Below are 14,084 nucleotides of genomic sequence, written 5' to 3'. Positions count from 1 at the left end.
TGGCCAGATCCTCAGCTGTTGTAAATCAGAGGAGCGCCATTGACTTCAATGGAGCTATGCTAATTTACACCATCGAGGTTCCACTTCTGGTCCTCAGTGTTTCAGTTTGCACCTGAACCCAGATCTGAGGTTTTGATTCAGGTACATCAGTTTTGATCAAATCACTTCCTCTTCTCCTTTATCTCTATTTTAATATTGTGTCTTATAGATGCCCAGATATTTGGTGTTACAATAAAGATCCTAAACTATAACTTCACTGAACATTTCCACAACACCAGTAGCTCAGAATATCAAGAGTTTTCGAGACTGTTGCTCACAGAGGTAACACTAAAATATATGCGTGTGATTGTTTTTAACTTGGGATTTACTTAATGTCTCAGAGAAGCTTGTACACATTTACAAAGTCTGGTAAAAATCCTTAGGCCATATCTTTGGACCTTCACTTACAATTGAGAGAAAAGCTGTTGGCAAAATAAAAAACAAATCAGGGCCCTGACCTGATTATCACTGAAGTCAGTGGCAGTTTTGCCTTACAGAGGAGTGAAGGAAAAACAGTGATGCAGAGGGGTCTTCTCTACTTCAGATTTTTATATTGATAAGGAATTTGCTGCAAGTTGATCTGAAGATTTTTAATGGATCTTTGAAATGCTCATGTGGCATGGGCTTCTTTGTGTTGTATTTTCAGCAATTTTTCACCTATTTTCAGAGCCCTTTCTTCTTTAAGCAGAGATGGTTGGGTCAGGATTGCTTCTAATACCTCATTAGATATTCACATACTGCATGCTGTGAATCTAAGGTGTTGTCAATTCATCAGTCATGAACTATGAAATAAAGAGGCCCGAGTTTGGTTCCAGATAGGAACTTTCACAAAGAGTGAGGAGTTTCAGATAGAGTATTCTGTTTTAGTTCCATCTTATAGAGATGGGACTTTATTGTGAAGTTCAGATCTAAATCCAAGCCCAGAATTTCCCAAAACTAAAGGGGACTTGGGGCCATTTGTACATATACAGTTCAAAAAAGGCTGACAACAAAAGGATTGGACATACAGGACCACATTTTCAAAGGAAGACACAACAGGTACATTTGCTTACCTAAATGGACATTTGCTCATGCAAAATGGGTAATTGCTTGCATAAGTGCAAGATGTAGGTTTCTGTCATGAATACTCCACCCTTATGGTAGAAGGCATTTTTGTGGCTCTGTTTATCTGACTCAAATGGCAAAATATTTTCAACAGTGTCCCAAGCCACAGGAAAATCAGAACTCAGACCAGTCAAATAGTTTGTTCAGATCCGTGAACATTTTGAGTGAACCTTAGTTCAGTTTGAGCAAACCTTACCTGCTTTATGCTTTCTTATACAATCATAGGGTTTAAGACTAGACGAGATCACCAGATCATCTAGTCCAGCGTTTCTGAACAACTGGTCCATAGACTAGCACTGGTCTCTGAGATTTCCCTGACCTCCCTCCCAGCACCTGCATACTAACCTCATATTGTAAACTCAAAACAAAAATGTTTAGGATCATGCAGAAATCAAAGGCTGAAACCTGGAAAAAATTCTGCTCAAGCACCTGCAAGGCAAAACTGCTAAGTGTAGCACACTGTAACACTGACATTAGTGCACTAGATTCATCCCTCAGATAACTCCATTGGCTCAGGATATGCATCAACTTAACTCATTGCTAGGAACGCATAATATATTTGTTGTATTGGCTTTTAGTCAATTCATCCAAATAAAATTGATTTATATAAGTTATCCATTTTTTAAAAAGTCAGTTTTGTCTTGTCCTAGTCTCAGATTTCTTTGCAATTGAATTCCACTGCAATTGGATTAGGATTGTGTATTTCAGATAAACTGCAGCCTTTGAGGGTTTCAGTCAGATCACATGGAATTGGACAGGTGAGCTAGGGACAAATCAGCAGACGAGAGCTCTAGAATTGTACCACATTGGCATCAAAAGTTTAGGACACGAAGTCACTGGGACACATACAGGCCTCGTGCAAGTGAGGTCAAGGCTAATGAAGTCAGTGAACATAAGAAAAACCGTACTGGGTCAGACCAACGGTCTATCCAGGCCAGTATCTGTCTACCGACAGTGGCCAATGCCAGGTGTCCCAGAGGTAGTGAACTTAACAGGTAATTATCAAGTGATCTCTCTCCTGCCATTCATCTCCACCCTAGGACAAACAAAGGCTAGGGACACCATTCCTTACCCATCCTGGCTAATAGCCATTAATGGACTTAACCTCCATGAATTTATCTCGTTCTCTTTTAAACCTTGTTATAGTCCTAGTCTTCACAACCTTCTCAGGCAAGGAGTTCCACAAGTTGACTGTGTGCTATGTGAAGAAGAACTTCCTTTTATTTGTTTTAAACCTGCTGCCCATTAATTTCATTTGGTGGCCCCTAGTTCTTCTATTATGGGAATAAGTAAATAACTTTTCCTTATTCACTTTCTCCACAGCACTCATGATTTTATATCTCTATCATATCCCCCCTTAGACTCCTCTTTTCCAAGCTGAAAAGTCCTAGCCTCTTTAATCTCTCCTCATATGGGACCCTCTCCAAACCCCTAATCATTATAGTTGCCCTTTTCTATTCTGCTCATTTGAGCCAGGGCTCAGTTTGATCTGTAGCATCCTTGTTCATTAGACAAGAAATTTTTCAGAAGTGCCCAAGTCCCATTTTCAAAAGTCACTTAGGTGTCTTAATCTCACTGAAAGTCCAATGAATCAATGAGTCTTAGGCTCCTAAGCACCTGAGTGACTTCTGGAAATGAGACTTAGGCTTTTAAATCACTTAGGATTTTTACATTTTTTTTACTCTAGTTCAGTTTCATAGCAGAGAACAGCTCCTATCCTTGGGTCCAGAGGGTTCAGTACAGAACTCAGGAAAAGGATAGGAAGATGGATTTATGCCACCTTTGCACTCCCTGATCCCAGCACCTGCTGGGGGCTGATTTGACCTCAGATGTATATTAGACCATCTCAGAGCTGCTCTAACTGGGATCAGTCCAATGGTTTACCACAGAATGCTCCAACCTCTCCTTCTCCCCAGCATGCCTGTGACCTGGTCCTTACTCTTGGGGGAACAAAGGAGGTTGGTTATGAATTCTGGCTATGCTGGCCCTAGGGTGATCAGACAGCAAATGTGAAAAATCAGGATGGAGGTGGGTGGGTAATAGGAGCCTATATGAGAAAAAGACCCAAAAAATGGGACTGTCCCTATAAAATTGGAAGATCTGGTCACCCTAGCTAGCCCAAAGGCACCCTAGCATTCCCCTATGTCAGGAGAATCCTTAGCTGACCACCTAAATCAGAACTGAAGCTATTTTCTACCTCATTGGGGCTTAGGAGTTGGCCCAGAATCTGAAATGCTAATTAACCCATCTCCTCTCTTATTACCACATATCAAATCTTTTAGGGCTTAATTCTCATTTACACTGTGGTCCTTTGAACTGCTCTGGCAGAGCAAATAGGCATTAAGGTGGGTATAAATGACATTCACTCCCAAATTAAAACTCCTTTAGGGCATCAGAGTGGTGCAAAAAGGGGCCCTAAAGTAAATGAGAATTACTCTTCAGAAAACCATTAGTGCTTGACAGCAAGGGCACTTACCCGGAGAGAAGCAGATATCATAGCTTTGAAATCTCTTCTTGGACTCTACAAATATTCAAAATGTATTGATTCTCTGTTCTTAATTCATGTTATGGCCTTCCACTATGTCGTGGATGTATTAGACTCAGCTGAATTGCTCATTTTTTGCTGATTTATATCACAGACTGGATGATGTTTTTCTATAAGTGATATATATATAGAATGTTAAGATAGAGACAGCATACATGTTAAAATTTGTAATGTGCTGCTTTAATTGTGTTCTTATTGTATTATCAACATTTCTCTTACTTTTTTAGATTGAAAACATATTTCCACCAAATATTTCCATATTATACAAAACTGGGAAGCTGAAGGTGCAAATTGAGTCCCTGAAAGCTGGAAGTATCATTGTGAGGCTTAGAATCATTGTACAGGACCCTGAGTTTCCAGTAGATGTGTCCACATTTGCTCCTATGCTTTCTTCTCTGTATAGAAGCTCAGTGTTTTTGGTGGATCAGCAGAGCACCTCAGTAGAAGGTAGAGCTTTTTTAAAATAGTATTTTCATAACCTGCAATAGCATTTACATTCTTTTTCAAAAATACTTTACATAGAAAGATGGTACAGTGTTAAGGTGACAGCAATAGTGTTGTAAGGAAAATTGTGAAATCAGACCTCCCTTCACAGGCTTAGAACTAGAATGGGCCTCTTGCAACTCTTTGCCCCTCGGCCCAAGTGGCTAGGGGAGAAGGGATGGTGGGTATCTTATGCCTCTACAGGCATCCTTTCCTCTGTTTATGGTGTGTGGGACCTGATGTGGGAATGAGCAGAGCCTGGATTGGCCAGTTCCACCCCCTCCCCGCTCTGCTTTGTGGGATACTAGGAGGTTGCCATCTAGTGGGTAGCTGAGGGTAGTGTGTGGATTACTATGGGTATGTGAAAGACACATCCCCTCTGGAATACTGTATATTCAAGGCTGCTGCTGTTGTGTTTGATCCAGATTTTAAAAAGTGTAATCCAACATTTCTGTGATAAAAGTCCAGCCAGAGAAATTACCTGATGCCATCCCAGTGAAATAAGCTAAGGAACTGTGCATGGAACTTATGTTGCAGTAGTCCTCCTTTGATCTACAGTACCCACTATTTTTTCTAATCAGATGGTTCTGGCATAAGGTTTCAAAACTGACAGAGCCAACCAGAGTTCAGACAGCTGCCAATGGCAGCAAAATCGGTGGTTGGCTCTCTGAATAACATGTCCTATAAAAGCTTATTTAGCATGGTCAAGAAAAACACCCTTCCAACTTGCAGATCTGGGTGGATGGAATTAATGAAGAGACAAACTGTAGCTGAAGCATGTATTGATCAAATGTTCATCTGATGCAAAGTGATAATGATATGTGCCAAAATACATCATTGGAGTGTTTGCCCCTTGCTGCACATACATTATATGGGAATTTAGAGTGTGAAGGGATGAGGGATGGCAAAAGTTCTAAAATGTTTTAATTCAAAAATCCAGGAGAGTTCAAGTAACATTCTTACGCAGCAGCAGTTCCCCAGAATGGCATACAGACCTACTCCACTCTCCTGTAAAGCTAGAAAATGGCTCATATGTTTCTTAACTCTGGACAAACATTTGTTTCTCAATAATTTCTAAAAACTAAATGCACAAAATAAAGCTGAAAACACCGGGAAAGATTTGTATATCAGGCTTTCCCGCTGTATCAAAATTGCATCTCCTAACGATTCCTGAATAGCGTGGCCATATTCAACTGGTGTAATCAGAATATATTCAACTGGTGTAATCAGAATAGCTCCATTCCTGTGAATGAATCTACACTGTTTTACATTAGCTAATGATAAAGGCTTGATTTGACACAAAGGGAACTTGGCATCCCTAAAACAGCATAGTTAAAAAAATCAGGAGGGCTAATATAGCTGAAAGTACTGGGGCCATAAGCATCTTTCTTTGGGATCATTTACTATCATTATTTATTATGTCTACTGTGGTAGTGCCTAATAGACTAACCGAGAATGGGTCCTCATTGTCCTAGGCATTATACAGTCAGAGAACTGGACAGGCCCTGCCTCAAAGAGCTGACAGTCTAAATAGACAAGATAGAAAAAGAATACAATATATATGTACCCTTTCATATGCAAATATAATGTACCAGCAAGTGAACAAAGTGATGGCCTGGAAAGAATTTTTAGAATTGTTTGAGTGGGATGAGGATTAGCTGGATGAAAAGACTAAAGCCAAGTCTACACTCAAAAATTAAGTCAACCCAGCTACGTCTCTCAGGGTGTTTAAAAAACCCAGACCTCTGAACAATATAATTAAACTGACTTAACTCCTGGTGTAGATGGCACTAGGTCAGCAGAAGAATTCTCCCATCAACCTAGCTATTGCCTCTCAGGGAGGTGGAATAACTGCGCTGATCGGAGAACCCCTCCTGTTGTTGTAGTGAGTGTCTGCACTGAATTGCTATTTCAAGTGTAGACAAGCCCTAAGGAAGGGAAAAGGGACACTGAAGTGAGGGGTGATAGCATGGGAGGAAAGGGAGGAGGGAAGTATGGAGAGCAGGTGGAATGATGCTGATCTGAAAAGACTAGGGATGGAGTGGGAGATGGTTGGCGCAAACAGCCAATCAGCACAGGACAAAGAATTTAGCTGCGGTAACTGTTATCTCATGGAATAAAGCTCTCAGTCTTGAGGAATAAGGGAACTGGCATACAGGGGGCACACTCAGCAAAATGACAGGAAAACCTCACTGAAAATCCTCATGAGTAATAGAATGTGTAAATTATTTTATAATTAGAGAGGAAACTTCCTTCTAACAGCATAAAACTCTATCAAAAGTCACAGTGAGCCCGTGCCTTAGTAAAACATTAGTGAAGTTCTTGCATTCCTCATGATGTGGTAAATCGTGGTACTTCAGCACTCTATCAATAGGGTTGGTTTCAACTTAAAAATGGATGTGGACTTTGGATAAATAATATATGACAATTAGCTCATAAGTTTGAAAGAGAGAGAACAAAATGTCACTTGGGGGGGCAGTACCAAATGAAGCATGTGCTCACGCACAAAGATAAATGCATGTGTGCACACACACTTTTCCTCTTCTATTTCTAGAATAGAAGTTTCCTTTGTTATAGAAAAAAATATCACAGTAATGAATCTCTGTACATTTTCAGAACAGGAGCCTAAGGCTGTGTCTACACTACCTGGCTTTTAGCAACATGGCTGTGTTGCTACAGGCATGTCACTAAAAGGCGCGCAGTGTAGCTGCTGGTTATCAGCTCTCCTGCCAACAAAAAACTTCCACCCCCAATGTGCAGCGTTAGAGTGAGTGCTCCTGCTGACAAAGAGCTGTTCACACTGGCGCTTGTTGTCCGCAAAACTTTTGTCTTTCGGGGTGGGGGTAGGGGATGTTTTTTGAACAACCCCGAAAGACAAAAGTTTTGTCATTCAGTTGCCAGTGTAGACATAGCCTAAGATGTTATGTTGAGCAACTCAATTTTCCAGTCCTTTTATCAGAATGATTTGTACCTGGGACTACATTTTCAGTATAGTCTTTTTTTTTCAAGTGAACTAGTGCTCTGATTCTGTAAAGATTTAGCCATGAGAGTAATTTTACATGTATGAGTAATCACATTGAACTTAATGGGACTACTTCCATATGTAAAGTTAATCACGTTTAGGGGTTTGATGGATTGGTGTCCGAGTGTTCATGAAAGATGTCAGAGAGAGCACCCTGGAGAATTAAGTCTTATATTTAGCCACATACATAGCACTGGCAGTGGTGGTGGAAGCTTTTTCCACTTTTCCATAGCAGGGCTCCCTTAAAGCATTTTCTTACATACCCAATCCATGGTCTCTCTCCTGAGACTGCCTAAAAGGGTATCAGCTATGACACTAGATTTTATGCTACTGCTTTTGCAAAGACACTTTTTTTTTAAAGAATGTGAGTGTTCACCCTTAGAACTGCTTCACTGTTGGCATCACTTCTTCCAAATAAGAAAAAATTGGATCCAAAGTCTGTTTAAACCTAAGTACATTTCCAGTGGACTTGCTGATCCAGATGCATCCTTGGGTTGTAAGTTCATTGGTACATGAAATCTCATGAGATGTGGTAAACTGAATTCAGTGGAGTGTATGATCTGAAGTAACTTGTTTCTCTGGTGTAAATACACATTGTATTTTCTAATGCCCAACCAACTTTCTCTGGTTTAAGCTTACAGTATGTCTTATTTTAAATCTATGAAAAAAATCTAAAGAATCCTCTGGCTAGAACACATATTTTTTTTTTATCTGCAAGGATATCAAGATCAGTCAATGTTCTAAGTCACTCAAAACTTGGATCTCAGATAAACTGTGAAGACTGAGAACTATTTAAATAAGTTCAAGAGTATTTTGTGATTATTTCTAGTTATATCTCAATTCATCCAGAAAAAAGATTGTTTTACTGAGACTTTGGTTTTGGCATAACAGACTGGGACGAATGTGCATCTCGTTCAGAGAATGACTGCTGTATGTATGCAGAGTGTATCAATTTAATGGGCTCATACATGTGCAGATGCAAGACAACCATGGATACCAATCCATCTCGGCCTGGAAGAAACTGTGAAGGTGAGCATTTAGTTTCTTTTTTCAGGAAGAGTTGGAACACATCATTTTGCCACCTCCACTTTATTTTTATTGTCATCTAGCGTTTATATAGTGTAGAATGTGTGCACAGTACTTTACACATGTATATAAGGCAAGATCCTTGCCCCAGGAGCGTACAGTGTACCATCTCCTATGCTCAAGGGCCTGCATTGTGATCACCATCCTTCCAGGAAGGGAGAACTGGGTAGATCTCCCTTTGGAACCTCTCAATAGCACTTCTTAATCAACCAGAAGGGCGGCTTTTGAGTAATGAATTCCTGTGCATCTCAGGAGCTAAGTGCTCTCCTCACTGGTGATCCATGTCCTGCTGACCTGTCATGGTACAATTCCCCACTCTGAACCTTAGCGTCCAAAAGATGGGGTACCAGCATGAATTCCTCTAAGCTCAATTACCAGCTTAGGACCTGTAGCGCTGCCACCAACCAGGAATTCCAGTGCCTGGTACACTCTTGTGCCCCCAAAACCTTGCCCGGAGATCCCCAAGACCCAGACCCTCTGGATCTCAACACAAGGAAAGTAAACCCTTTCCCCCACCGTTGCCTCTCCCAGGCTTCCCCTCCCTGAGTTACCCTGGAAGATCACTGTGATTCAAGCTCCTTGAATCTTAAACAGAGAGGAAAATGCACCTTTCCCCCTCCTTCTCTCTCTCCCTCCCAGATTCTCCCTGAGAGAGACAGTAATCCTAACACAGAGAGAATTTAGCCTCTCTCTCCCCCTTCCCTCCTTTCTCCCCACCAATTCCCTGGTGAATCCAGACCCAGTCCCCTGGGGTCTCACCAGAATAAAAAAACAATCAGGTTCTTAAACAAGAAAAGCTTTTAATTAAAGAAGGAAAAACAGTAAAAATTATCTTTGTAAATTTAAAATGGAATAGGTACAGGGTCTTTCAGCTATAGACACTGGGAACACCCTCCCAGCCTAAGTATACAAATACAAATTAAAATCTTTTCAGCAAAATACCAATTTGAACTCCTTCCAACCAAATACACATTTGCAAATAAAGAAAACAACCATAAGCCTAACTTGCTTTATCTACCTAGTACTCACTAGTCTGAACTTATAAGAGCCTGTATTGGAGAGATTGGAGAGAAACCTGGTTGCACATCTGCTCCCTCTGAGCCCCCAGAGTGAACAACAACCAAAAACTAACAGCACAGCACAAAAACTTCCCTTCCTCAAGATTTGAAAGTATCCTGTCCTCTGATTGGTCCTCTGGTCAGGTGACAGCCAGCTTACTGAACTTGTTAACCCTTTACAGTCAAAGAGATATAAAGTACTTCTGCGCTATTAACTTTTCTTATCTGTTTATGACATGACCAGAAGAGAGGGAAACCAGAAGTTGAATCTGCTTCTTTTGTGTATCAAGGCAGAGCAGTAAACCACACTATCAGACCCTGTTCTGAGTAGCTTATTGTGTAAATGTGTTAATGAAATACACACGTCTTGCTTACATGACTCTAAAATGATCTGACAGATTTTAAAATAAAATAGGGAATATTCTAATGTTTTATTCCTTCGGTTTGAACGTCCATTTCAGTATCATAACAATGTTGTTGCAGGTGAAATTGTGAACCCAGTTAGTGAAATGATGCCCCTATATGAATCAGGCAAGACAGAAATACCACCTGAAACAAGTACTGGACTGCATGCTTCACCAGCAATCACTGAAATAAGAACGACCACTCTCAGCTCCAAGAGGAGAACCATATTAAATATGCCTACTGTGCTGCCATCAAGTGGCACACAAGCATCAAGCAGTCATTCTTCCATCAGCAGTCCTCCACTAACTCAGAGACAAGGCATGACATCATCAATTGGATTTGAAAGAAATAATAGCACAATTGGTATGGAGGGTCCAACAACCATCGAAACACTAGTTGTGGTGACAGAACAATGGAAAGATGTAAGTGCATCACTTGAAAACTCTGTGGAAGAGACTTTGACTGGTGCACCAGAGCAACTGACGACTGTTACCAGTGCACCCAAGGATGCAACCAGTCAAGAGCAGCACACTTCACCATTGTCCATATTATCTATGGTTTCAAATACAACTTCTGCTGTTGAGAGAAATAAAACTATAGGAGAGACCCACATACCTCCCCAGGTTCCTGAAGCAAGTTCTCAGGATGGCTCCAGTACATCCCTGCCTACTACAGAACACCCTACAATTTATACTCTAAGTTCCACCCTTGATGTACATGAAGAGATGGGAAGAGTTAGCAACTCCTGGTCTGAGACATCTCCTAGAGAATCATTCTCAGTGCCACCTGTTTCCCCTGACTTCTCACCACCAGCTTTCAGTGCTACTACTTTCCCGAACACAGATTGTAGTAAGTATGCATCACAGCACTGTCCTGCATGTGTGGTAATTGTTCACAAGAAGAAAGAAGTCAGGGTTCTGAAAAATGCACAGTGTATGTATTGGGGTATGGGATGGGACTGACCAAAATTTAGTTTGTCTTTTTTAAATATATATTTTCTTGTAGGCCTGGCATTATTCTTAGGTGCATTTTTCTAAATAAGCCTGTCAGAGCATTGCCAAAATAACTGAACCTTCCAATGTTTTGATAGTAGTTTCATTGATTTATAACACTTTAGAAGTCTGTCCTCAAAAACAGTGAAGTGACTCATGTAACACCTTAAATGTTGCTCCATTTAACATTATGATAAACCTCTTGGTCCACAGTGATCTGGGGAGGGATGCTCTCTCTTGCTATGACACTTGTAGGCTGCAGCCTACAAAGACTATTTGAAGTTCCTTTGCCAGCTGAGGGAGTGTTTCCCTGGCCCAGGAGAATGTAGGATACCCATAGTGTTGAGGGGTGTGTATAACTTGGTGTGTGTGGGGGGGAAGAGATGGTCTGATCTTGCACTTCCCTAAAAGTTGCAATCAGGCAAGGGTCAGCTGGACACCTGAAAACCCCAGCAAAGAGAGGAAGTGTGTGGTGATCTGAGAGCAACTTCATGAAGACTTCTAATGAGGAGTGATTAGGGCAATGAGGAGGCATGATCTGTTTGGATCTAGGGAGATGTACTACAATGGTTCTAATGAATTTTCCACCTTTTTGATTCAGCATTTGGATTTGAACCAGAGTTGGGGTTTGGATAAAAATTCAGGCCATAAATTCTAATTATGATTGTGTCTGGATCTGAATGTCACCATCTGCAAGTATTATATTTATTTACTTAATGTATTATTGAGTTGTGCCTGACCTGATTATTTCCGGTTGGCTCAGCCACTGCTTTCACCAGTGTCTTCTGCTTTTAGCTTCTAATGTCCTTTCTGAAAAGGAAATGGAGAGTCAGTGTAGGCTTCTGCTTTACTGAAGCCTCTCCAGTCTTAAAGGAAATGCTGCTATGAGTGATAGTAGGGCAGGCAATGAAGACATTGCAAGTGTCAGTCTCTTCATCAGGGCCAGGTCACTGGATTGAGCAATGTCTCCTGTGAGGCTACAGGCTGTTTTTTGCCTTCCCTTTTTAATTAACATGGTAAACTGGGAACATAAAATGCTCACAATTCACCCTTTGGATATAAACAGAGAATAAAAGTGTCTCAACCTCACAGGAGCTAGTGTTTGAAGTAGCAGTTGGGAAAGGAGTGCAAAGCACGGGATTATTTTATAAATAAAGGAGACACTGTACAGGCTTTTAGCTCCTTCTAGTAAATAAACAAGATTTTGCAACTTGGAGGTTCTATTCTGAGGCCTGCCACTTCCCTCCGGCTCTGCCTGGGTCTTAGGGCTGACTGTGCTCCTCCTCACTGGAGATACTGGGACATACCTGGCTCCCTGTGCTTCTGGGTCCAGGCCAACAAGCAAACTGATAATAAAAATGCTGTGGTGGCATAAAGGAGAATGTGTTCTGCTTTTACTTTGCTCAGGGAAAATAATTATATCTAGGGTGACCCGATGTCCCGATTATATAGAGATAGTCCTGATTTTTGGGTCTTTTTCTAATATAGGCTCCTATTACCCCCCCACCCCCTGTCCCGATTTTTCACATTTGCTGTCTGGTCACCCTATTTATATCAGAAAAGAAAGTAGAGCCACCCTTACTTGCCAGTATGGCTGCTGCTTGCTTCTGCATTCTACCTACCGTGCTGCTCCTTCAGCTTTCCTAGTCTCTCCCCTACTCTGTCTTAACCACCTCTTACCCATTGTCACTCTCTATCCATTATTTGCCCTATTCCCTTCCCCCAGCCCTTCCTCTGCTTCTGCACCTCACCTCATTATCCACACTCCAGCACTAACCGCTTACTCACCCCCTCATTTCTACCACCCATCCTTAGCTTCCCCATGGCTCCCCTCATGTCTACTATCTACTTCTCCCCTTAACTCACTGCTATCTTGGGGTTTGTCCCACTGTCTTTCTCGACACTTTTCTTCCCTTTTGATCTCTGCCTGTCTCTTTTTCCTTTTACAGTGTCTATTCCCCGCCAGGTTATCCTTTCATTTACTCCTTCTAAATCTGTCCCTTCCCTGACTCCAGCCTCCAGGCCTTTCTGCCTCATTCTCTTCCTGACACCTTCCTGTCTCCCGCTCCTTGGATTTCCTGCCTTCCCATCCCCCCCACTTCTATTTACTCTCTTCAGGCTCCCTACCTCCTTGGGCCTCATTTTATCTCTCGGAAACTCTCTCCCACTTATTCCTGGGGTCCCACACTCACCCCTCTCTGGTCTCTCGAATCCCCTCACCCCTTCTGCCACTTACCACCACCAGCCCCCTCTCCCCAGTCCCTTCTAGTGCTTTGTGAAGCTGCCTAGCGCAGCACAGAGGATGTTGGCTGAATGGCTGCTTCTCCTGCCTTTGCTGCCTCCTCTGAAGATACTGAAAGCCAAGAAAGGGGACAGCCAAGGGACTGCTGCTAGCTACTGTGACTGAGAAGAGGAAACATCATAACAGCATCTGCTGGCTTGAGGCAGGAAGTACAGGATTTTTGAGGAACCCACCCGTCTGCTCTGTGTGTCAAGGGTCCCATAGCATCTCCCTGGTGTAACATCTCTGCCCTGGAGTTTACCCATCCAAATACTCTCCTTGTCTAATCTTGCTCAGCTTGCTAATGGTACAGGCTTTAGCTAATATTAGATTTATTTTATTTGTTAAAATTTACATGCAGATATTCTAATATTGAAAATTACCTAAGTAATGGTAATTGAAGTCAGATACTTGAACATGGCTAGCCTTTCTAGAATCTGTTCCAAGGCTGCAAGACGAACTGCAGCAGACTCACGGAGTAAAAATGCTTAAATTTCAATAATCTATCATTTCATTTTAAAGGCATTCCTTCTGCATCAGAATCATTGTAGAGTAGAGAAAGCCTGGCTTCAACAGTTAGTTCTAAGAGAGATGTGGTACTTCCCCCCTTACCCGAGAGGTTTGATTGATGATAATTTCTTTTCTTCCCAGTACCTGTCCCAGCTCAAAGGATTATTTTCTCCAGTGTGACTGGCATCAGCTTTCATGTAGCCTGGTCCACAGATTCTGCACTGAATCCTGCTTTCCGATTTCTACTGCTTCAGGAAAACCAGCTAATATCAGAGGCTAAAATCCAGAGCACGAGTCTGACAGTGCCAGGGTTAGAACCTGGAATCTTGTACACGGTTGAAATCACGACAGAAGTTTGTGGCATGGAAAGTAAACCAACACGCCAGAAAGTAAAGACTGGTAATTTTGCTTAGAAACAACTCTTATGATTGCTTCTTAAAGGGTCAGTTCTTACTGCCACTGAAAGCAATGGGGGAAATGGACTTCTATTTATAAGAGCGCACATGGCCAGGACAGGGTTTGGTAGACATACTAAGGATGATTTAGTGGCAGCTGTTGG

At 41.7% G+C, this 14,084-nt stretch overlaps 1 protein-coding gene across 1 annotated transcript in view; it reads left to right on the top strand.

Moving 5' to 3' along the window:
• Nucleotides 1-14,084, top strand: part of UMODL1 (uromodulin like 1) — a 70,676-nt gene that overhangs the window by 29,619 nt on the left and 26,973 nt on the right. The window contains exons 10-14 of the mRNA XM_030548408.1: nucleotides 209-321; nucleotides 3,916-4,135; nucleotides 8,085-8,222; nucleotides 9,821-10,591; nucleotides 13,667-13,924. Coding sequence (XP_030404268.1) covers nucleotides 209-321; nucleotides 3,916-4,135; nucleotides 8,085-8,222; nucleotides 9,821-10,591; nucleotides 13,667-13,924 — 1,500 coding nt within the window. The remainder of the gene's footprint in view (nucleotides 1-208; nucleotides 322-3,915; nucleotides 4,136-8,084; nucleotides 8,223-9,820; nucleotides 10,592-13,666; nucleotides 13,925-14,084) is intronic.

This window comes from Gopherus evgoodei, chromosome 1 (genome assembly GCF_007399415.2).
Source record: "Gopherus evgoodei ecotype Sinaloan lineage chromosome 1, rGopEvg1_v1.p, whole genome shotgun sequence".
Classification (NCBI taxonomy): domain Eukaryota; kingdom Metazoa; phylum Chordata; order Testudines; family Testudinidae; genus Gopherus; species Gopherus evgoodei.
This window is presented reverse-complemented; position numbering and strand designations above follow the sequence as displayed.